Source organism: Lytechinus variegatus, chromosome 11, assembly GCF_018143015.1.
Source record: "Lytechinus variegatus isolate NC3 chromosome 11, Lvar_3.0, whole genome shotgun sequence".
Lineage (NCBI taxonomy): Eukaryota > Metazoa > Echinodermata > Echinoidea > Temnopleuroida > Toxopneustidae > Lytechinus > Lytechinus variegatus.
The window spans coordinates 32,888,800-32,915,034 of NC_054750.1; the positions used below are offsets into that span (position 1 = coordinate 32,888,800).

General features: G+C 36.2%; 1 protein-coding gene across 7 annotated transcripts in view; it reads right to left on the bottom strand.

Annotated features, from left to right (window-relative positions):
• The window catches only part of LOC121423728 (putative ferric-chelate reductase 1), a 60,390-nt gene extending 38,474 nt beyond the window's left edge, over positions 1-21,916 (bottom strand). For all 7 annotated transcript variants that reach the window (XM_041619177.1, XM_041619174.1, XM_041619175.1 and 4 more), the window contains exons 1-4: positions 21,781-21,916; positions 4,236-4,348; positions 2,944-3,135; positions 286-384 (exon numbers count right to left, since the gene is read on the bottom strand). In XM_041619177.1, the coding sequence (XP_041475111.1) occupies positions 286-384; positions 2,944-3,135; positions 4,236-4,316 (372 nt within the window). In that variant the 5' untranslated portion in view covers positions 4,317-4,348; positions 21,781-21,916. The remainder of the gene's footprint in view (positions 1-285; positions 385-2,943; positions 3,136-4,235; positions 4,349-21,780) is intronic.
• Positions 21,917-26,235: the final 4,319 nt, after the last annotated feature.

Sequence of the window (26,235 nt, forward strand, 5' to 3'; positions counted from 1 at the left end):
CGCACCCGCTAGAGCCCGGCCCGGGTATGCAGCTAGCTCAGCAGCTCAGGGGTACGGTCGGAATCACTACGGTGCTGAAATTACCAATTATTAGAGCCACTAGGTGCAATATGTATGGTAGCGCTAGAATACCAAATCAGAAAAAATATAAGATTTTTTTTTCAAAAGTGGACAAAAATGAAGGAAAAAATTGTATGCCTTGTTGGAAAAAAAATTCGGAAATCTGATTTAAATTGGAGGAATATCACCCCTGAAGTATAAAAAAAGACAGTTTATCATACTTACCAGTGCCTGGGGAATTGTGCTCCTAGATGTTGGATTCCATGATCTAGCCACGGCCATCCCAGAGTCATCACTGATACACGTATACACATCAGCATCGTCCTACAGATAATAATAACAATAACAATGATAACAACACATTATGACAACAATAATATTAATCAAATGGAACAATTAATCAAATTGAACAATATTAATGACAACAACAGCTTTCGTCAGACAACATGGAAATTAGATGTTTGAAGGTTTGAATGGTGATATGGACAATCATAGAAGTTTACGATACACCATGTGGTGAGTTCTAGGTAAAAGTAGACAGAGGTAGAAGAGAAATGGAGAGCTGAGAAAGTGGATGTTAGGAAATAGAGTATCTTTGATAATAATAATATAGGTATTCCCGTCCAATTTCGTCAAAATTTTAACCGATTTAATGATGTAATAATTCAATTTGCAACTAATTTGAATGACCTATGAGATCAGCATTTAAATATCCAAATACTTAATTCAATTTAATTCTATTGGCATGCGATTTCATGGTTATCTCATAGAAACATGTATAAATCACGATCAAATTGAAATAGCTGAATAAGTGTTTTCAAATTCGCACCGGTACCTTCCTTGCGAACGTTTAGGAATTCAAAATCATTAATATGCAATCACTTTATAGATATGGACAGTGTTTTTCGTTGTTGTTGTTGTTCACTTCTTTTGAATATTTATGGAAATGGATTTTACTCCTAAATTTGATGTTTACAATTTTACTGAAATGTATCATCCATCTGACAAACCATCATCTGAACAACAACTCTTTTTTGTGCCACTTTCAATACCATGTTTCTTATCCCTACCCCAAAACGATATAAATTACAATTATGTGAAATAAAAAAGAACAAGATGATGACGAGAAAATACCTGCCATTGGCATAGGTCATCCACCCACTCACTGGCGGTTCCAGGGGGGGGGCACAGCCAACTCGTGCCCCCCCCTTTCGGCACAATAATTTTTTTTCGTGGACAAAATACCTTTATTCTTTGGTTAAAAACATTTTTTTTTTGCTCCTCAAATTCCTCAGGAAAATGTGCCCCCCCCTTTGGTAAATCCTGGATCCGCCCCTGCGCCCACTCATCAATCACTAAAAGAATAAGCGATTACAACCATATCCTACAAGTTTTACATGAATAAAGTCTTTATCAAACATAATGGAATAAAATTATTTTAACTGAAAAGGTTAGAAAAAATAAAAAATAGGGTAAAGTTTTAAAAAAAATTGTATAACGTAATGAAAAAAAATGAACAAAGAAACATGCTATCCAAATTCGGTCGTTTAAAGTGCAATTATGTGTGCCGATAAATGAAATTGAAAATGGTATTTTAGGCAAAATTAAATGATCAGTTGTTCGTTGCGAAATTAAATGACTCCTTTGGGCCATTAATTTGAACGAATATCTCTCTAAATTGAATTTCTACAAAATTCAAAGGAATGATATAGAACGGAATTGAATACAAAATAAATGAAAATGAACCATGAGTGCAGAGGGTGGACGAAATATTTCGAATTTGATCGTCCTTTCATTAATTCAAATGCAACTCTGATGAAATTGGACGGGAAACCTATAATAGGCATTTATATAGCGCCATTATCCAGAAATATTTTATTTCGAGGCGCGTTGTAATTATCATTATTACCCCGGCTTTAGCTCGAGCTGCCTTTCAGCGCTCATGCATTCAAGGAATTAATCCTGGCGGGTACCCATTCACCTCACCTGGGTTGAGTGCAGCACAATGTGGATAAATTGCTGAAGGAAATTACGCCATGGCTGGGATTCGAACGCATGACCCTCTGTTTCAAAGTCAGAAGACTAATCTACTGGGCCACAACGCTCCACTTTTTGAAATGACTGTACTTCTTAAAAGGACTGTAAACCACAGAGCGTAGAGAAGGACAAGTAGTTGGAGGGATGAGAGGATTCAGTAGTTGGAGAGATGAGACAGGCTTGAAATCGTTGAGAGAAACGGCAAGTAGAGTTGTAGAGCAGGGCCTTGTCTTACAAAGAGTTACAATTGATCCAACCAATCGTAATTCTATGGAAATCCATCAGTGTCATAATTTTTTCTACCGGAAATTTGCAAAATGTCCTTTTAAAACAAAGGAGAACACACCAAATTATCAAGAAATCAATGAATTCATGGATATACATTCATGCCTAGAAAATTTTTTGAACAAACACGCATTTTATATTTTGACTTTGCTGGCTTTCCATAGTTGCGATTGATCAGACCAACCTGCAACTCTTCATAAGACGGGGCCCCAGAAGTCACATCTACTCCTGGGCCCCGTCTTACAAAGAGTTGAGATTGATCCGATCAATTGCAACTATGGACGGCCAGCCACGTCAACATCTAAAATGCATATTTGTTCAAAAATAATTCTAGATATGAATGCATATCCATAAATTCATTGATTTCTTGACTATTTGGTGTGTTCTCCTTTGTTTACAAAGGACATTTTACAAACTTCCTGTAGAAGATATTCTGACATTGATGTATTTCCATAAACTATAAACTTGAGATTGATCGAATCAATCGTAACTCTTTGTAAGACGGGACCCTGCTCTTCAATTACACTAGGACAGATAAATAAGAATATAAAAAAGTCTTACCATACTTTGACTTCTCGTTATCCCGACTGATACATGGGCGTTGTCCAGGACCTTCGGCCCCCACAGTGTGAATTTGACCGCACCTATATGTGGGTTTGGCTCCCATGCGACACTCACTTCACAGGGTACACTACCCCCGCTGCAATCAAAGCAACCTCTGGTTTCACCGCATTCATCATTGCTGAACGGGTCCTTAGAGAGATACCAGTCAAATATAAATTCAAAATTAAAATTTTGGCCCATAAAATACTATTTGACATTTGTTATATTTTAGGCCGGGAATTGATATTTTTAGTTCAATGCCACTTTACTAAAGGGCATATTTCTATATTAAAGCATGAACAGGAACAGTTCAGAAGAACACAGAAAATATCCCAGCCAATGAGGCTGTGGTCTTGGATTGGTTTAAGCCTGGCTGGCTGGTGGGTGTTTCATAAAGCTGTTCGTAAGTTATGAGCGACTATAAGAACGACCGGTGATCCTTTTTTACGTGCTTAACCATCGCCAATGAACATTTTGGTGTACACCCTTTAACACAAGAAAGGATCATCAGTCTTTCTTAAAGTCGCTCGTAACTTACGAACAGCTTTATGAAACACCCACCAAGCTTAAATAAATCCAAGACCACAGCCTCACAACCCCTCTCATTGGCTGGGATATTTTCTGTGTTCTTCTGAACTGATCCTGTTTGTGCTTTAATATAGAAAATATAGAAATATGCCCTTTAGCAGAGTGGCATTGAACTAAAAATATCAAATTCCCGGCCTAAAATATAACAAATATCAAATGTTTTATATGAACAAGATAGCTGGATAATAATGTTCCTCCATCTATTTTGATATTGGTTTGTTGTATATTATGTATCCATGCTCTTGTTTAAATTAGAAGTGAGGACTGGCACTTCAATTGTGTGGTGCTCATCGGGCATCTAGTCTGCAAACTGCAAAGTTTAATAATATTCACCAAATTACAGATTTAATGAACATATACTGTATAATGTGTGCTCGTTCATTCTTTAATTAGAATATTCATTTATTCCTTCACTATTCATCCGTTCATTAATTGATATGTTCATTCATTCATCCTTTCATTCATTCATTTTTTCTCTCTTTCATCAAACTTATTCACTCTTTATCTCTTTATCAATCTATTCATTTCAAAATTTACTATTTAATTGAAATCATCAAATAATCCATTTATTGATGAACATGAACATCAACTCTGTGTTTTATTAATTCATTTTGTCACAATTAATAATAGTAGACATGAAATATTCTACAAGCCAGACCTACCCCTTGAAATTCATCATGTGTTTCATCACCGTGTCCTGACACAATGCAGATCAATGACAGAAGGAACAGAGTTGACATCATCCTGACATTCACTGTGGCCTTTCCTTTCCTTCCTGCGTATAAAAAAATCAGTATGAAACAAGAGCGTTGACATAAAAAATGGCAAGAATTGAACAACATTCAAGCAATTGTGGATCTAGTTTAGTTTTATAGAACAATACCATTTTAAGGGGCCCAATTATTTGTGCACAATTGTGGGCCATTGCAAATACCTACATTTAAAGGGGAAGTTCACCCTGAAGAAAACTTTGTTGTAAAAATAGCAGAAAAAATAGTAAAAAATATTGGTGAAGGTTTGAGGAAAATCTGTTAAAGAATAAGAAAGTTATTAGAGTTCAAAATTTTGGATTTGTGACGTCATAAACGAGCAGCTGCCCCATGTGTTATGTAATATAAAATGCATGAATTTTAAATTTTGTATGGTTCCTGATGACTTAATTTTGTTTTCTTATCATGATCGGGTGTGAAATGATTTGTCTATTGATATACAAAAGTTACAGTGAAAACCATTTTCAATTTTCTGAGAAAATGACATTTCATTGATTTTTTACCATTCGCTTTGTAGGAATGCTGCTCGCATATGACGTCACAAATCAAATAATTGAAATTCTAATAACTTTTTAATTATTTGATGAATTTTTCTCAAACCTTTGGCAATATTTTTTATTATTTTTTCTGCTATTTTTACAATAAACTTTTTGTCAGGGTGAGCTTCCCCTTTAAATGTACACGTAGTTCCCACAGTCACGCTTCATCCCAGCCATGGCATAATTTCCTTCAGCAAGATATTTATCCACATTGTGCTGCACTCGACCCAGGTGAGGTGAATGGGTACCCGGTAGGATTCATTCCTTGAACGCTTTAGCGCCTATTAATATGCGGCTCAGCTACAGCCGGGGTAATAATATGATACCAAGTATCAAAGCGCAGTTGGGTACATGGACATAGTAACTGTGCTATACAAATTGACGCATTATTACGCCATGATTGAAATCGTGGTCGAAAATAACAATTAACTGTAAGCATTGTGATCCTATCATCAGATCTTCTCAGAAGTCGAGGTCAATTGTGGCAATCCATTTGATTGTAGAAAAAAAATTACGACTAAATATTTTTTGTGATCTGCTATGAAAGAAAAGTCATAACAAATCGCATGAAAGTGAGAACGAGGTATTAACATGCTACATCCATCACTGCATATAAAATGGACATTTGGTCATTTTAGAACGTTTTTATTAATTTTTCCCAGCTACTGCAGCACCTTGCTTATAAAATTCAGCGCAAAATCCTTAATCATTATGTTTTATAAAAAGGGCCTGCATTTATTACCTCATCTTAATATTGTATGTAATTTGACAAGAGGAGAAAGGGAAGGGTCATAGGGGACTTAGTTTTTTTTTAAATTAATATGGCTTTGTGCACTTGGTGGGGAAACGGATGGTACAAATACTTTTCAAAACACCGCTGTGTTTTGAAAAGTATAACTGTAGGGGAGACCGGGGTTAGTTGGAACATGGGGTAAGTTGAAACAATGTAATTTTCTTTAACGCCTGTAAAGTGAATTTACGCAATACTGCCCTCACTTTATTGCTATTGATACTACGACTGTTGTATTATTAAAAGCAATAAATTGGGGGCAGTATTGCATGAATTTACTTTACAGACATTAAAGAAAATTACAATGTTTCAACTTACCCCATGTTCCAACTAACCCCGGACCCCTATCATGCAGAAACGTGTTTCTTATTCAAACCTGTCTTGGTTGGCACTGATTTGTGCCTTTCACAAAGGGTTTCGAATCCTATAATAAAAACATTCATCATCTGAAAAATATCCAAAATCATTTTGAACCTGGCTTGATCCTATCCCAGAGAAGAGATGAAAAATGAAAATAAGAGAATTTTCACTGGCTACTGTAGAAGCCATACGATATAAAAAAGAATTTAATGAAAATATTCCTAACAAACTATTAATCTTCTGATCTCATCACAAGAGAGAATCTTGAAGAGATACCTCAACAATTTTCGCTACCGACTGCAGCCACCTCAGCGATGTGACCCGATCAAAATTTTGATATTTTGTTAATTTCAACCAACACAGATGAAGTATCATGGAGAACATTTGTAGCTTTCATACATTTGTATTGTAGCATAATTAGTTACACCTGTAAGATGTATTTCATAGTTTAATCGTAGAGGGCGATATTTTAGCTGTGATATGCTTTGCGTTTATTGGAAAAGTACGTCAGTTCGCTGGGAGCTGCAGTGGCGTGCGGTTGTAAGATGTGAGCTCCGAATAAATCAAGTTGAACTGTATACTGAATATCTCCCAAGTTGCTTGATTTGCATGATTGAGGGTGAGTGAGCGGGTGATCTGGTGTATTTCAGAAGAGCGAGAGAGTGTACCACGTTGCACAATATACTTTTGTGAGCGAATCCACCCCAAAAGAGATATAAAAGTGAGGAGAAGCGTGGACCGGGTTCTGGAGACTGCGAGACGGCAGAACGCTACCCCGACAGGGCCCGGTTACGCCACAGTATAATGCACAAGTAGATGGATAGTTTCATCAAAATATAAAGGTTGCAGGGCCAGAAAGGAAACTGCTATTTCCTTTTCCTCAAAATAGGGACAGTCCCTTCGGATTATCCCTATTCAAAACACAACTGGCATATTGTTATCCATGTTGAAAAGATCATATCTTCATTTTCTAATCCAAAGAGTTCAATAAATTTATGTACAATTATTCTACACATTAGGAGTACAGTGTGGGCCTCCTATACAATAGTATCCTCAACAATGCAACATATCACATAGACCAAGGTCCCCATTGAAGAAAAAAGATGTGTTTGAACTGTGACTCAAGTATTCAAAACATAAATCTCCAATTCACCTAGCCTTTTGACAAGGCCTCGCGACTTGGCTCTATTCCTGGTCAAGTAGTGGCTGTGACAAGGCTAGCCGCCGACAAAGACAATTGACGATACCCGAGTGAGTGCGAGAGCGAAGTCGCAAGGCCTGTTGAATCTGGTGAAGACATGAATATATGAATTATTCATGCAGATGCGCCAATCCGCACCGTCAGTGTCCATGAAGTCATGGTCCCAGGTTCGTTCGCTTCTATGGCACATGATCATTCAGGGTTCATTGATGCAAGCAATACCCTCGCTGATTGACCCCTACCTCTCAGGTAGCGATCGCAAGTCAAAAACAATACTTAACAAAAGAAATCCAAATCAGATTCCTAAAGGCCCTGCGACTGAGCACGCAATCCTAGCACTCACTCGTCTTTTTGCAAATTAGTCTTTTTTTCCAGTTGGTAGGTAAGGGCCTTGTTTAAAGGCTACAGTTCATCCTTCTGATAGATTAAAAAATAAAATCAAGTCGTGTTTTGATAATTGCAAATCTTTCTTTAACTGTCCCCAGCTGGGTGTCCCATAAATCTGCTTGTAAGTTATAAATTACTATGCCATTTTTACTGTTTTCTCATGACTTATTTACCACTGACTGGTAACCCTTTCTTGGGTAAATGCCAGTTCTGGTAACGATCTCAAAATGACTTTTTACAGAATCCAATATTAATGACCACCCAAGTGTCTTTTTATGAATAAAAATATGTGCCGAAGGATTCTGGAAGAAATTGTGTAATTGCTGAGAAATAAGCAAAATAAGCACAGATTCGGGCACTTCCGTCGGGTCTTTATTCCAGCAATATAATATACACTGTCCCAGGTGTGTCTATCTGTGTTGGCGATCTTCAGTGCGATTGTTTTTCAGCTTAGATTTTAAGATTTCACGAAGTTCAGTTTATGTAACTGTACCAGATCTAGATCTACAATAATACTTAACCTTGGTTTTGCAGACTTTCTCACGAAATCAGTGTTTTACTGCAACTACTGTCATTTAGTTTTTAATCAACATCAATGAAAAAACTTGAGGTATGTAAACAACAAGAAAGGGTCACCAGTCATTTGTAAAATCATTCAAAACTTATATGAACAAGTTTTGAAAAAGTAGGACTAATATGAAACGGCCCCCATGGCTTAATCATATCACAAAGATTAATGATCTATCATTTGGCGGTGCTGCACCCGCCCGAGTTTGCACAATCTCGAGATTTTAGACCGATCAGCCCTATTCGCGATTAATATTGAGATTCAAGAAACCCCATCTCCACCAATGCAAAAAGAGCAATTCGTGCTCGAGCGAGGCATCGATGCATCATGGTCAGATGCCGTGAATCAATAATCCTGTGTCGAATCTTGAGTGCGTCTGCATCTGCGAATTAGCAGGATAATTCGTAAATAGCGTGCTATTCTGCAAATAATCCTAAGATCAAGCTCAAGATAATTTGCCGGATCAACATTAGCACGATTGTTTGAAAACTCGGGCAGGTGCAGATGGCCCTATTTTTCCTATCAAACCAAATACTGTTGAATTTTTCACTTTACATCTAATTTGTGAATGTCTGCATCATGTACTGCATTCGAACACTCACCATGACATTTATCATTCTGAATAATATCTTCATGCTCTACAGAACAATTGATATCTAAAGAGGACCTACAAACATATATATCACCATGCCAACAGCTTTAGTAAATGGACATCACCATGGCGATTCATGAAAACAGGAGAGGCAATAAATGCAGATTGAAAGGCGTCTAATGGGTCAATGGATGCATGCATTTTCTGCATTTAAAGTCACACAGTTGGAAATTACGAAGCAAGTTAATCACTCAATTGTGTAGCACCACATGTGTCAAAATAATAGGAATATTCTCAAAGAGCATGTCTGAGTGCTAAAATCAGTGTTTTATTTGTAATATCCTGATTCTGTAAATAGAGTGCACAATTGCATACTCCAACACATCAATGGATAATGAACCAATAATATAAAATGTAGAAACGTGACTGAGTGAGTTGTTTGATTACTGTCAAATCGATAGCAAATTGATTGGGAGTATACTTTTTGGGAGAATGATATTGTGTGAAGCAGCAGCTTGCAAGCGCAGAAAAAATATTGTCCCATCCTCCGGAGTCGCGTTGATGACCAAAATCATATAAAATTGATCATTATGGTATATTTACCAACTGGGCTCTAGAAATTTAAAGGGGACATTCACTAATTTCCATCCTGGTGTCAATATTTTTTGAAGCAGAGAAATGAGAGGAATTTCAATATTTTCTACAGCAGAGAAATGAGAAGAAATTTATGAAAATCCATCAAAAAATAATAAGAGTTTCTTTTAGAGTAATAATTTTGTGGCATCACATACAATATGAGCAACTCCCACTTATTCTGTACACTAACGGTTCATGATTTGTTTATTTTAACATACATGTAGAAGTGTGCAGTATATACAAGTGAATGTTGTTTAATGTGCTGGTAGGATAAGATTTTCAATATTCTGAAAAAATGCCACATTATAAATGGTTCATGTACATGTACACTGACATGACAACATTTTGAAGTTTAATCATCCATTTGAATAATAGGGGAAGGCGGGGTAAGTTGTGACAGTTTTTGCTTTTTGCATGTTAGAATTGATATGATTAATAATCTTGTCGAAATAAGTACCTTGCCTTGAAATTGAATTCTTCTGAAATATTTTCCACCTATATAACTTTCTATCCCCACACTGAAAGTCATTGTGACCTTTGAAAAAACGATGTCAAATGGCTCAACTTGTCCCATATATGGGGAAAGTTTGAGCCACCTTCTGGGGTAAGTTGAGCCAAAAAACTATGTGCAAAATGTATGACGGAAGAACCAGCATGTCAATTGTTTGTTTTAAGTCTTTTCACTTGCTAATTCTCCATAAATACTAACATCTTTTAAAAGGAAAAGAGCAGTCAAGTAAATTTTCTCCTTTCAGCCATCATTTCAATCGATTTTTATGGTTTGTTTGTTTGTTTTTTTAAGATACATTACCATAGGAATTACCATGGCTCAACTTGCCCCATGCTGTTTGGCTCAACTTACCCCAGTCCGAACTTAGTGCGATAATTTTGTATCCACAAATTTATTATGCATCCATCGTATAAAAGACTATGACAAGAATGAAGATCCATACCTGGACTAATTATGTTGTTATCATGTCTTTATTATATTTAAAGACGTGTGTGTTTACAAAGCACTTATCTATTTCACTCTTTTTTACTTTTTTGGCTGAAATTCATATTTTTCCCTCTAAAAAACTACCTTTTGTTTCAAAGTTGAAAACAATGTGGTGGGGTTAGGGGTTATGCTATGGGTCATCAATACATGACACCACCACAATGTCTGACTCATTCATTATTGGCCTGGGGCTGGTGGCTCAACTTGCCCCTATGCTCAACTTACCCCACCTTCCCCTACTGTTATATTCTTAATGGTATCTTACCAGATCTGGATCTGGGTATAATAAATTGACACTTTGATGATAACAATTTATGTAAAATCTATTTTACATTTTGTAGAAAGCAGAAAAGTACTTTGCATTGTAAGATAACTAATGTACCATACAGAATTTGCTATAAAGACTTTACATTTTGAAGGAAGCAGAAAAGTTCTTTGCATTAAAGTACATACATGTAAAAGATAATGACAAATACACTACAGAATTTGCTACAGGTATGCGCATGAACAATGTAAATGTCAACGTTGTATTATTTTATCATGGTCGAAAATTTTATGATTGATCAAATGTACAGAGCAACCGGAACAATGAATCATCATTGCTGATTAAAGAATTGTATAATATTACACTTTAAAAAGTTCCTGTTTAATGATGTCAAAGAAACATGTATAAAACCATTTCAATATACACATGTAGTTCATTACATGAATGAAAAGTTGCAGAAATATTTATTGCCAGATATTGCCTTATCAAGATTTCATTGATTTTTCTATGTTCCATGGCTTACATGTGTACGCCTCCATTTCAGAGCTGAAATTTTGAGTCAATTCATTAAGCCGTATCCTGCTTCGTTGAACAAACACTAGTTTCAATTTCTTCAAAATAACAACAGTTTCAGCTTCCTTATCAGTCTACAAAATGAAAAAATATACAGGTACTTTTTCCAAACAATACATACTGTTAATAACAGGGAAAAATTTTGCTTTATAAATTTGAATAGCATTTTTGGTCATAAGAGAAAGCTCTCAACTATTATGTACAGTACAGTCCTATGTAAAAATGTACTACAAAAGACTTCTTGCATAGCAGTCTTTCAAAAATGTGGAGTAAATTGTGATGCGATACCAGGAAAATTATTCCGACATATACTGTACATGTACCTACTGAGCAAATGGCATACCAGTACTAATTTCACATTTAAACTAGAGTACAACTTCAAAAAGTAACAAACTGAACAAAATATACAGAGTCCTATTTATTATTTTTCTATCATCAATATTTTTGTTATTTATTTTTGCTGCTTATTTTTTTTGTTACAAGTATGCTGATTTGATGTTTGTAAACCTTTGAAAATTAATAAAACATACAGTATTGTCTATTAACATCCATCAAGGATTTTGCAAGGGTACAATGTATGTATATTTCATTGATTAAAACAATTATGCAGTTATTAATCAAGACAAAGATTGAAGACTCGCTGCATCTACATATAGGGATAATCTAAGAAATTTATTGAGTCTTTTCTTTAATCAGAGTACAATAATATCAAAAAGTTAAACAAACTGAACAAAATATTCAGTGGTTCACTACAACAACCAACAGGCCTACTTGAAGAAGAAAAAATATACAATCCTAGACAAATGAATTTATAAACATGTTAAATCTGTTACAAATAAACAGAACTTCAAAAGCATATATTCAATTCCTACTGTAAATATACAATATCCATCAAAGATTTGTACTATGTAGTGGTAGGTATTTCATTGAAGAAAAATAAATAAATTCCTGATAAAAATTGAATACTCACTGCACTAGTAACAGATGATATAAAGATATTCATTGAGATGTTACACAGCCCTTTCTTTATACATGTATTCTACACTAATTCAGGGGTCTATGTTTCAAATAGAAAACGGAAATGCTCTTGGCAGGGGATGAACACATGGACTGGTATGTCTCAAACCATCCAACACTTCTTCTTGCTCACATACAGAATAATTGGAATGCCTCTGAATTAGTTTGAAATATGGATAATAAAAGATAACAGGAAATAGAATGTAGGATGCTGTACTCCTGGTGGGTGTTTCATAAAGCTGTTCATATGTCAAGAGCGACTTTAAGAACGACTGGTGATCCTTTCTTTGTGTTCTTGTGGAAAATGGTATTCATTGACGATAGTTATTGTGCGTAAGAAAGGTTCACCAGTCGTTCTTAAAAATCAATCTTAACTTACGAACAGCTTTATGAAATGGCCCCCTGTACTGTGACAGTCACAGCGACCCTGGAAATATCAATTCATCAACAGTCTACATGTCCATGTATGGCTTTTTGGCAATGATATTCTGTACATAACAAACCAATGGTATAAAATTGATTATTTCAATTTTTAATTTCAATTTGCCTTTATTCTATTCTCAATTAAAATGTACAGAAATACATGATATAAACAAATATTTGCAAGCAAAAGCAAAAATGAAATGGGAAATTTTGCGTATGAATAAAGCCAAGTGGCCCTGTACAAGTGCAGTTCCCAGAATCTTGAAACAAATATCCATTGATTGTATTACATGTAGTTATTGAAAATAACAGATTACAAGTACAATGGGAATGACTTTGTAATTTTTTTTCAAGCATTGTCACTAATGACCAATATTATAAGCCAAATTCATTTTCTGAAGCAGAAAACCTTCAAAATCTACCACATAATGATAAACAAAGCGTTGTATCCCTTTTGACGATCCACTATATGATGAATGATGATCGAAAACAACAAAATAAGAGTTTTTTCTATGGCTTCCTGTTTGTGTAAGGTTTCATTATAAAGGCCAAAACTTCCTCTACATGTATTTGGACATCATTTTCAAGCTCTAAGAGCTTTATCTGATGACAATAGTCTCATACTGATTCTTTGAATTCATCTAAACTATATATGTACAAAAAAATCTTACATGATCTGTAATGGTGATACTAATACACACAAGAAAAAAAATCCCTAAAATCAAATCAGGATTTCAGGTTGATACAAAATTATATTTATCTCAAACTAAGATCTAGCCTTTTTATTGTATGTCTGTAGGTAGGCCTAACATTGAAGTGCATTCAAGCATAATGAAGAGCATTGTTATCAAAGACACTGACAAATTTGTGCAAGTCATGGGGTAATATTTACATGTAGGCCTACCATCACTGCCAGGCACTACCTACATTTAATGAAAAAATCCATAAACTCAAATCAAATCTAGATATCAGCAATTCGAATAAAGTTTATCTCAAATGCAAGATCTATCAATTTTTACTGTAGATAGGCCTACATTGAAGTGCATTCAAGCATAGGAAAGGCGGGGTAAGTTGAGCCTATGGGCCTGGGGGGGCACTGCCATTGACAAGTGGATACCATGCGCGACCATGGGGTCTCGAAAAGACAAGTATTTTCCATATTTTGAAAATGCACCCCTTAACAAGTATTGGCATGTGAAGCCCAATACCCTTGGCAAGTATTCACTGAATTGAACCCCTTACACAAGTACAGCTATATTTTAATTGTCATATGTCAGGGACGTTGGTTTTACCTTTGTTTACATCTTTGGGTTTAGTATGGCCCCACCTCCTGCAAATCGGACTCAAAACACGTAGTGTTGACTGTTGGGGCAAAAAGTACATCCTTTATAGAACATTTTAGTCTTTTTACCCTCGCAAATTTGACCCTAAAAACTGAGCTTTCTTAGTGAAATAGATACCTTTTTTGTTATTTTAGTGTTTTTGACACCCTTGTATATGTTACATGTACATGCATAACGTGCCCTATCTTGAAAAAGACATCCTTTTTATGTGTTGTTTTGGTCGCGCATGGTATCCTCTCGTCAATGTAAGTGGCCCCCAGAGGTTACCAAATTCATTGACAGTTGTTATACTTTTAGAGGATGTTATATTATAATTATAGTATAAGTATAGAGAGTTAGCAAGTGAAAAGACTTGAATAAAAAGTTGTCATGCTGGTTCTTGCCCTACATGTAGTAGCTTTTGTGGCTCAACTTACCCCAGAAGGTGGCTCAACTTACCCCATGGGTGGGGCAAGTTGAGCCATTTGACATCTTTTGCTTCAAAGGTGACAGTGCCTTTCAGCATGGGGGTAGGAAGTTTCATAGGTAAAAAAAAATCCCCAAGAATCAAATGTTATTATAAGGCAAGGTACATACCAGACCTGGGGGGTGTTTCACAAAGATTTAAGTATGACTTAGAGTCGCACTTAAATACCAAGTTGCGTACGGTTTGAAAGGCTTGACCGCATTGGTCAGATCGTGTCGTGAGGACGCGCACTAATGCATATCCCGGTGCGAATCTATCAATAAGATCGGGCGTTGCATATCATATACGCGTCAGCATTTAAGTGTGACTTAAGTCATACTTAAATCTTTGTGAAACACCCCCCAGTACTTATTTCTACAATATTATCAGTCCTAACAGTCCTACATATAACATGCAAAAAGTAAAAAAAATGGCTCATCTCACCCAGCTTTCCCCTAATAGAGCATTGTTATTTTTACTAGGCCAATGGTAAATAAAGACATTGACAAATTACTGCAAGTCATGGGGGTAATACAGTAGGATACATGTACCATCACTGCCAGGCACTACCACGTCGAAATGAACTTGTTTAATGGAGGTTGAGTTTTTCTATACAAACCTGAAACATGAATCATGATTTACATTTGTGTGAGCTTGCCAAAGCACAAAAAACATGAATCATGACTTACATTTGTGTGGCTTGCATAAGTGCATTCATATACATGTATTTTGTGATTCTGCAGATGTCTAGATGCTCTTTATCAATGTTCTGGAGTTTGCCTGATGAGAGGTCAAGCAAGGGTCAAATTTCCATACACATATTTTAAGAGGTCTGTCAGAGTTGAGCATTGATAAAATACATTGAAACGTAGATCATAATTCTGGCAGAATTATGGCTTGAAATTCATTTTCCTGTTGGCATTCTCCATTATTCTTTTATAGATGTTTCTTTTCTAATGTATTAATATTCAACTAGTTCAAACTTCAATTATTTCTTTTCCAGTAAAAATCAGAATGCTTAAAAGTACAGTACCTAATATCATTACATATCTTTTCAGTCAAGTACATGTAAGATCAATTTATTGGAAATAGGTCCCAGTTTAAGGGAAGTGCCATTGCATGGGATCATTATTCATATTGCTGACTTATAATGACATGAAATCGGATGAAATTTCAGATTTTGATTGCTTTAGATTTAATAGATGATTCAATGATGGTAGAATGTTCAAGTCAAACCATGCATGACAATATGACATTAAAGAAATATTTCATAGTTTTCATAAATAACAAATTACAAGAAGTACAAAAAAATTGTGAATTCATGTGTGATGTCAATCAGTTCCCAAATCTAGCCAATTGCAAACATGCCTGGAGCACCTGTATTTAACTGTTTTGTCAAACTATGAAAAAAAATTGAAATCGCCAACAGTACAGGTGGTGTAACAAAGAAGCTTATAACCTGCTTGGAAGATTTACAGTCCTTGTGAAATTACTGAGATTACACGTAAACTGATCTCAACAATAAGGACTATCATATTCAAATTAATAATTTTTTTCTCATAATATTACTTGACTCAGCTGTAACTGAATTTTTTTAACCTGGTCTATCTTTTCTGGGTACTCAAACTGAACTCTGTGAGTACAAACTACTTGATGGACTAGATACACATCTTTGCATATAAAATTATTTACTGCTCTTAAAATTCATGATAAAAATAGAACTGATCATGTATTATATTTTCCATAGAACTTGGTAGTTTAATCACTGATTCTTACATTCAAGCTACCTTGAACTTTTTATTGTCCACCCATTTAGTGTAGTGGTAGAATTAAGATTTTAACATTGTTCTTTTTGTAATAATTTTACAACAGTTGCAAGTCCGTAATGAACCGAGGCCAAGCCCCAGATCTTACAGAATACCGTATTTGCAAAGCAACAGTAGTGTACTACATAATCAGCCATAATATTCAGGAGTAATCTGCCAATTATATAACAATTTAACAATTTGAGAGTATCTCTGCCTGGCACTAACCAAACCAAAATCAAACATTCCCAAGAGTGTATGCACAATGGTCTTGTTGACATACTCACATTATAGAAATATTTGAGAGGTGCTTTATGTTAAAATGACTAGACAAATACAGTGGTCCTCAAAAGTCTGTGAACTCCACCAGAAAAATTAACGTAAGTGTTCCAGTTCTTTCATATTTGAATTGTGAGGTCAAGTGATTAAATATTACATGTACATTCAGTATGAAGTTTGTTTCTCTGGGCTTGCCGAACAGTGTAATGTTGTTACCTACATTCAACACTCAGCATGAAGGAGTGCATGTTGTGGTGGGGTTCATAAACTTTTGAGCACGACTGTACATGTGATCAAGTGCATGATCATCACCCGTCTGACTTTTGAGATTTTGTTTTGAAATACATTGATGATACTGGGTGTGTTTAAAACAGATCTTAATCCATTTACAATACTTTTACAGGTTTATTTTGTGTTTACAAATAATACGTACAACATGTACCCAGTAACACAAAAGCTAGTGTTTAATCGTACATGTATGCTTGATTTTTACGATTGATTGTACATTGTAGTACATGGAATCGATCGTAGAAAATGTTCTTCAATGATTAAGCTTTGTGATAAAGGCCACAGTACTACTTTGATTGACATGAGAATTCTATATGGCATAGACGGAATAGATGTTCAGAGAAAGAAGGCCAGTATTCTTTAAATTGTTAGATTAAATTAAACAAACTTTTCCTAAGTCCACGTATGCGGCTAAAAAATTCATTCATTACACAGAGGTACATGGTTAAATCACTAAAGGATATGTGCAGGACATGAACAATGCTGACTCATGAGGCAGTCTCTCTCAATTAACGTTATCTTTTTCCAACCAAAGTTCATCCAAATCTCCGGGCACGGGCACAGATTGATTCCCCCATAAAATTTGTTGCTTTCCTTGCGTTGTTATTGGACTATTAGGGTGGATTTAAATCACACATTATTAGTAGACTATACTTTTTTCAATGCACTACTCACATGTTCACATGGCTAGATAAATACAGACGAATGCATGTACATGAAATGACTGAATGAATATGTAATACTTGGAATCCAAACCATTATTCAAGGTTTCATTGGTATATTACTTGTAGTACTAGAATGAGGTTACAGTACCACTGATACTGAAATTAACCAAATTAAAACAAACATACAGAGCAAATCCAAATATATGTACTTACCAAATCAAATAAATTTTCTAACAATGCAACTGCCCTTCGATGGTAAGGAAATCAATGATGGTTGTGAGGAAAAAAAGGTGAATAGAATTTCTTAACAATAACAGACTGCCACAGACAACAGGGCAGCTATAAGGGTGGTACATGTACAGTATAAAAATGAGGTCAGTCCTTATAGTCAGAACTAATATTAAGTGGGTGTGTCCACATCACGCACTCATCAATTTACACTAGGTGGTTTCAAACCGCCTCAATCACAAGAATCCCCGTTAAATTACGAGAACTTTTTTAGGCTGAAAAATACCCATTAATTATTCCTGCATTCACACCGCCCTGAAACATACCCTTTCGGGATAAGTTCCTCAAGTTACGGGCGTGCGTAGTATATGGTAAGATAAGCAGGCAAGGCGCGAGATTCAAAATCACTAGCCCAGCAGCCACCCACGGCGCCGCACCCAACGACACGCTGGGCTAAAAGTTCCCGTAATTTGCTTTCACATCGCCAAAATACCTGCGACCTTGGAAAATCCCCGCGAAAGTTCTCGTAATTTCGCCAAGTACCTACTATTGAGCGGGTATTTTCTTTCGGGGAAATTACACGTAGTTTTCTTTCACATTACCAAAATACCTGGTATTTTCTGATCGGGGTAAATTTCCCGATCAGAGAATACCTGGAACTGACGAACTTCGAGGAGGTCTGAAACCACCTACTGTCTCTCCACAAACTTGGAGCTAAATAGTAATCCAGTGTGCAAATAGCAAACAATGACACTTTTGTTTAACAGAAAGCACAGCTCTCAACTGTGCACACACAACAGTGTACCAAGAAGGGAATGGTCTGGACTGTAAACGACTGGACACTTTTAATAGACAAGTAACTAAAAGTCATAAGGACCCATATTCTGATATCAGTTTAATTTGAAATACCAGTCTACAGTTGTGGGTTACACAGATTTGGTACATGTTCCATTTTATAATGCACATGTACCAGATCATCTGTTGTCCATAATTGTCTGTGAATAACAACAAAATTAGTTTTCTTCCGCAATATAGCACGACAAAACATTAAGTGAACATACCGGTACATTGAAATTTGTAAGAAACATGCAATGTTCACAAAATCTGACATTTTTGGCTTCCTAAAATGTTAGCACAGAGATATACCATGACTTCACTTAAGCCTGACTTCAGAATATGGGTCAAGGTCAAATGAAATGAAAGGCGTTAAGGTACACCAGAGAAGAGCAGGGGGGGGAACTAAAGATCAAAGTTCCACATAGTAATTTTATCTTGTCACAATCAAGACTTTTAAACTATGTTCCTATAGATGAGTGTACTGTACATGAACAAAGAGTACACATTGATTTGCTTTAATTTTTGCAAGTAACAAACATGGGCAGAAAATCCAGGGGGATGCGTCCCCTTACCCAAAATAGTAGGGGGACACAATATCAAATTCCCCCCCCCCTACTATTTTTGGTCTTCGACTATGATGGTAAGAAATACAATGTACATCATTCAAACCCGAAATAAAACATGTATTTTATTTTGGACGAGATGACCTTACTTTTGGGGTGATAGCCTTTTTTTTCTTTATCTTTTTTTCTTTGCTTGTCAATTTTCTTTTGGTGGAAATAACCTTACATTTGGGGTGATAACCTTTTTCTTTTTGCTTGGATCAAATTTTCCAGCCCCTTGTCCCACCTACCTTTGGGGAGAGATTTCCGCCCTTGGTAACAAATACACTATATGTATTTCCACTTAATAAAGCTTTATGACAGCATGTTTGTTCTTTCTAAAAAAAAAAGCACAAAATGCTGCATCACTAGGCCTCAAGCATCAAAGTATTCTGCATTGCAAATTTTTTATATATAATCAATCCACAAACACAAAAAGTTGATTATTCTGGCAACTGAAGATTGACTTGACCTTCTGAAGATTTTTTTCCCTGGCAAGTATTTTCTGATCGCTAAATTTGCCCCGATCTACAGTGTACCCCAAGAACAAATTCCATGTAATCTTGGCAGTGAGAAATTATGTGTGTATTGACCCCCCCCCCCAAAAAAAAAAAAAAAAAAAACACTAAATGGTAGATACTAATCAAACCTTTGTGGGGATTTTTCCAAGGTCTCAGGTATTTTGGCAGTGTGAAAACAAATTACTGGAACTTCAAGCCAAGCGTGTAGTTGGGCGCGGACCCTATGGGTGGCTGCTGAACTTGCAATTTTGAATCTCACGCCTTGCAGAAACTTATCCCGAAGGGTATGTTTTGGGGCGGTGTGAAAGCAATAATAACAGCTATTTTTTCGCCTGAAAAAAGTTATTGTAAATTAACAGGGATTCTTGTGATCGAGGTGGCTTGATAATAGGCCCGTTTCGGGTACACGTGTACACGTGTACACGCACGGTCAAGTCAGTGCACGTGTACTAAATTCCATCACGGTGTACACGGTAGCATCTGCATAAACAAGCTCACAGCCTCACATTAAATCTTAGTTCTCAGACACTGCACATGTTTTAATTACTAATATGTCAACATATTTCAATTAATCCAGAGTGAGTTCACTTCCAAAATCGCCAATTTAATCCACATTCTTTCTGGCGACTCACGTTTTTGTACCACGAAATCGGCACGAAATGGGTCTTCTCCGGTCTCAAAAGCTCGAAAGCGTTGCTCAATCACACTCAGAGTCAATTTGAGAATCACCAATTGTGATAGCGATCATCGCTACAACTTACGTGTTATACGCTTGCACACAAGCCTACAAACAAACGCTCTTCAAATTGGCAACATAATAATGAAAATTAATCGATAACTTCAGTTACACTTATTCTGCAGCGATCTGTGCATGCATGTACGGTACAGTATACAAAATGCGCATCCACCGAGCGTCGGCGATAGCTAGGGCCCTGCACTGATTTTCTTTTGCATTCTTTATTAATTTAATGCGCTGCTAAGCCGAGAAAACTTTTAATTTACACCAATTATTGTGGATTGATACTTCAAACTTCTCAGGTAAGCTTTAAAACCGTGACTTAGGCTATATAGACCCCTTTTTATGACATGTTTTTTTATTATTGATGCGGGTCCGTGTCGACATGAAAACAGAACTCGCTCTCACAGTGTTTACAACGTGTACACGTGTACACGACCGAAAAACACGCCGTGTACACGTGCATCAAAAATGGACTTTCAAAACGGGCCTACTTGATAACCACCTTTTAAAGAGTTGGTTTTAACATGCCTGCATACTGTTGTGAGCAACTCCTGCCTGTATACATAAGGGACCAACATTAGCGTCCCTTTCAACGCCACAGACAGTTTTCAAACCGCACCCACACTTGCACCGAATACAGTGGGGCGGGGAGGTGTGCTTTGCACATAATGCTACATGTATCGGCTATCGCATCGTCTTTTTTCACATCTTTCTGCACGAGTGAAACGTCAACCAACCCACTTATGTTGAGAGCATTATCATATGATCCTGTCTTGTCTGCATGAAACAGGCACTATATAACTGACAGAGCTACACTGCCTCTCTACTTGCACTTCAATGGTAAATACAAATCTGGTTTACATTTGTACAATATTAGAATTTTAACATCTTAGACTAGAGAGAACAATTTGACAATGACTTTCATTCAAAACTGCGACAATCTTCTAAAATCTGAATCTATTGCCAGTAGTTGCCAGTGAACAGTGAGGTTAGATTTTTTCAGTCTTTTTTCATTTAAAATAGCTTTAACATCAATCATTATTAGTTAAATCAAATTGGCACACTTATTTATACAAATACAAGGAACGTAATCTACTGACAATTTTGGGGTAAAAATAATCAATGTTCAATCTTTAAACGCTAATTATCAAGTGCGCAGCCCGGGCAGCAGCTCAACCGCTTTAGTTTTATGGCAGCAGAGCACGGAGATCGCTGGGTGCGAGTTGGTTGCGAGTCCCGATTGCTCAGCGGCGCGGCGTGAATGCGCTGCACTCGTATAAATTTATTAATCAATTAAAAACTGTTTTAAAATTGTGAAATGAAAGAAGAACACAAACCTAAAATCAGATAGAATATTTTCCGCAGCTTTCACTCCACTTCACTTCACAGTGGAAAGGCGGCAGTACCAGAATTCTGTTATAACTCAACCCGGGAGCTCAACTTCCAGTCACATGCACAGACTCAAAATCCTCACTACTCGTACAAAACTTTAATACTCGGATTTCTAGCGCTGATGTACGAGCTACACTGCTGCCACGAACGCGCGCAGGCAGTACGTATGTATCAAACGACTTAGAGGTGTAAATAAGATCAAAGCACACACATCCAATTACAAAGGTTTTGCGCTCAATATCCTTCCAATTCCAATCTCACGGTCGACCACGCCCATCAACCACAACTTTGGATACTAGTAGTTGATCCAACCAAACAAGCCGGGCCAACAAGTTTTTGAATTATATTCGATCAACTCTTGCTCTCTGCCAATTCAATCAAGAAGTTAAGCAGCTAAAGCCCAGACGGCAGTGTGAACAATTAAGGATTCTTCAATAAATCGGGGTTTTTTGCTCGCTGCTGACTGGATATATAGAGATAGATATGCACGGTTATCCGTGCAGAATATTTTACACCCCAAAATATATTATTGATTAAATTGAAATGGCAGTCAGTAGAGGAAAGAATTAAATATCGGAAATGCATCTTGATTTTTCAAATCATTAACGACCTATCACCACCATATCTTAATTCATGTGTTAGTAAAAGACCGGTATTATATTCTACCCGCTATGCTCTAAGCAGTCCATTATTTATTCCAAAATGTAAAACAGACTTTACTTAGCGGTTTCAGGGGCTAAGTTATATAATAAATTACCCTGTAATTTTCAAAACTGTAAGTCTTACCAAAGTTTCAAAAAGTATGTGCAAACTTTTCAGTTTATTCTCTTGTAAACATCTTTTTTTTGTCACGAAATGACCTTTATTAATCACTTTTCATTTTTTTTCCTTAATTTTTTTTCTCTTGTAATCGGTAATTGTGTATTTTGATATTACATAATTATGCTTAATCTTAATTTGGATGTCAGTTTGAGTGGAATTATTGTGTATGCCATGTGCATTTTTACCTTTGTATGTATGTTTCGTTATGTTTTTATGTAAATATTTTTATGTGAATGCAGGGCTCTCTGGGAGAGCAGGTCCAGAAATGGACTTGAAATGAGACCACCCTGTTGAAATAAAACTGTAAAAAAAAATTAAAATAAAAAAATAGAGATAATTTTGTGGTTTTAGTGGTTATATAGGCCTACATGTATTATAAGTAATACCAGTGGCGGATATCCATGAATGGGGCGTAGCGTTTAGGCCCAGGCTCCTCAAACTCCTCAAAAAAAGTTTGGAAATCTGATTTTGATCGGTATTCCCTCCTCGGTTTTAGTGAATATCAATATGTGATTGATACCAATGAATTGATCATTTGATTCTCTTTAAAATGATACCCTACATGATATGATTATGGTACACATGGAGGTGCAGTGCCTTGAAATGTGGGTCAAGGTAAAAATTTAAAGGTGCAAAGTTACATAATATTGAAAGTCACTGTCGGGGTCACTGTTCTTTTTTTTCCGCGTTGATGAGTTTCTCAGCGGTTTCTTTTATGTAAACACACCTCTGCACAAGCAAACACATAACAAACAAATATGCATTGTGTAAAATTGGGAGTTGGTAGAAGTTAATGGCCAAACTCAGATTTCCAAACCTTTTTTGCTCGTTTTGCAGCTTTTCAATTCAGCCCTACCCCAACACTTTTGAATCCTGCTCTTTTCGTGATGACATGATCATAACAAGCATGGTATCATTTTAAAGAAAATTAAATGATCTTTTCAATGATGTAAAATATGCATTGTGCAAAATTGGGAGTTATAATATTTTTTTAAGACGAGATCCGGGGCCCAACTTGACTAAAAAAAGGTAGGTGGGAGGAAACATCTAAGAAAAGGCCCAAAGGATCGACAGGGATAAAAAAGGAGAGCCTGGGAGGGGGCTGGGAATTGCATAATTTCTATTATATAATAATGAGCGCGAAGCGCAGCATTTAGTATGAACAGAATATCAAAAACAATTCTTGCGAGCATGAGCTGATGCTACAATGACGGTTTGAACAGTGCAGTGACTCGTGATGTATATAAAAAAATCTCTCTTGACAACTGGACATTCAGTGCTAAGCTCTTTTTTAATAAAGATTTAAAAAGTAGGCCTACAAGAAATGTATCTCAATAAACAATTGTTACGAACGCGAAGCGCGAGCTGATTTTTGTTTGCGACCTACAACCGGGACATTCTAGTCGAGAGTTCCTATAACGTTGGCATTGTGGGAAAAAAAATCATGAAAATTTGAGAATAAAGATGGAGGAACTAAATACCCTAGCAAGAACACATTGCGTGATGTATAATTGGAACAGCCATGCGTGACCAAACCGTTCATCATTTCAGTCTAAATTGCGTAACAGGCAAGGATCATTTTTTTTTCTCAACGGAAAACACCGTCACCACATCTAAATATATCTGCATCACACATGCACAGATTTACCTCAAAACCTAGCCTATATATCCATATCCTTCTCTCTCCCTTCCCTCTTCCTTTTGTTTTCCTGTTACATTACTTTTGTTTTCCCCAATTCTCCTTTCGATCCTTCCTTTCTCGGCTTCCCCTCCCTTTTCTCTTTCCCCTTTCCTCTTATCTCCATTTTTATATCGTCTTTTTCCTTTCTTCATTTTTTTTTCTCCCGAAGAGCCCCCCTTTTTTTCTTTTCCGACGGGAGCACGGATTTACGCGATATCTATAGAGTAGGGGGAAGGGGTAGCATTCCCATATCCCCTTTTATAGCGATGGGCCTGCATGTGTGCAGGAGAAAAAAAAATGGCCCTCACTCGACATATTTTATGATATAATGTATAATAAATTTCTTGTTCAGGTTCACAAACATTGCCCAGAATGATCGGATACCCCCCCCCCCTCAAAAAAAAAATCACGACCAAGAAAAAAACAAGAGAAAAGGAAAGGAATAAGGGCGAAATATTATGTCAAAATCTATCACAAACTTAATTGGATATTTTTAACAAAAATTGGGAAGTTTTTGCTCGCTCACTTAGCCTTATAAAACTTCTCATCAGTTTTACGCAACACGCCATTTTGAGCCCCCTTCAAAAATTTTGGCCCATTACGCCACTGGGACAACCTCTTCAACACTGTTAGAAAATTCATCCCTCAAATAAAAGAAGTTTACAGCAGAGTCTCGAGAACACGTGATCATAACTTTCTTAATTTAATTCATCTTTCCCTATCTTTCCCTATTTTGTGCAATAAAAGATAAGTCTATTTTATTGCACTGTTTGTCTGGTTTTCATTCCCCTTTACTTTTGAGACCTTTATCAATTTCAAGCTAGCTTAAGATGAAAGTTTCCCACATTTCTAAATGTATTATGTCGATATATATAAATTTTTCTCTGCTATCTGTTTTAATAATAATAATAATAAAACATTGTCAGGTATAAATATATTTCAAGTAGGTTGTTAGAATGTATATACGCATATTTGATTCACTATGTCATTTGCTTATTGATATGTTATGCTAAGAAAAAAATGATAAGTCATCTATTTTAATTCATGTATATATTACATGTATTTTATAACTCGGTACAATCACGATGATTATGTTCATGTTCATGTTATTATGTTACTGGTATGTTCATTGTTATGTTATTCTGTGAATTTTATGTTTGTTGCAAGAATTGTCAAGTTATACAATTATCCGTTTAGCGGACAAATAAAATGAAATGAAATGATAACACTTGGACATAGGCCTACTTTTGCGATTGGAATGTGAAAAGAAATAAATCAAATCAAAACACCTGTAATCTTACCAGATTGCGTAATCTTTAAAAGACTATTAAAAATAGCCAAACATGTTTGGGTATGTTTTCCCCCAAGCCTTTTTTACGGGGTCATATTCTGGCCACAACTTGTTAAGGGGCCAAAATGTGTAAATAATGCCCGCAAATAAATTTACTTGTTTAGGGGGTTATTTTTGCATACAGAGAAAAACTCGTTTAGGAGCCAGTCGGTTTGGAAATAATTTGGCCACGCGTGTGTAATACATTTGACTGCCCCCCATCCCGCGGGGGGGGGGGCTGCATCCGGGGAGCCCGCTATGTGCAGTGATGCACCCCAAAGAAAGTCTTGGTGCAGTGCTGCGTAGGTTATACACATTTTTATACCCTCCCCTTTTTTTTTTGCTTGTCAGTTATTATTTCTGACCAAAATCACCTTCATTTTGTAGTGAAAATCCATTTTTTTGGCTTGCATTTTTTTTCTCAGGCTTCTGCGCAACATTGGCTGACAATAAAGCAAAAAACATACACGCAAATGAAAATAAAGTTTGATTTGATTTATTTATTTATTAAAAACAACAAACGAAATCTTCAGCACTCTATTCACCTCCGTCCCTGACACTTTCGTT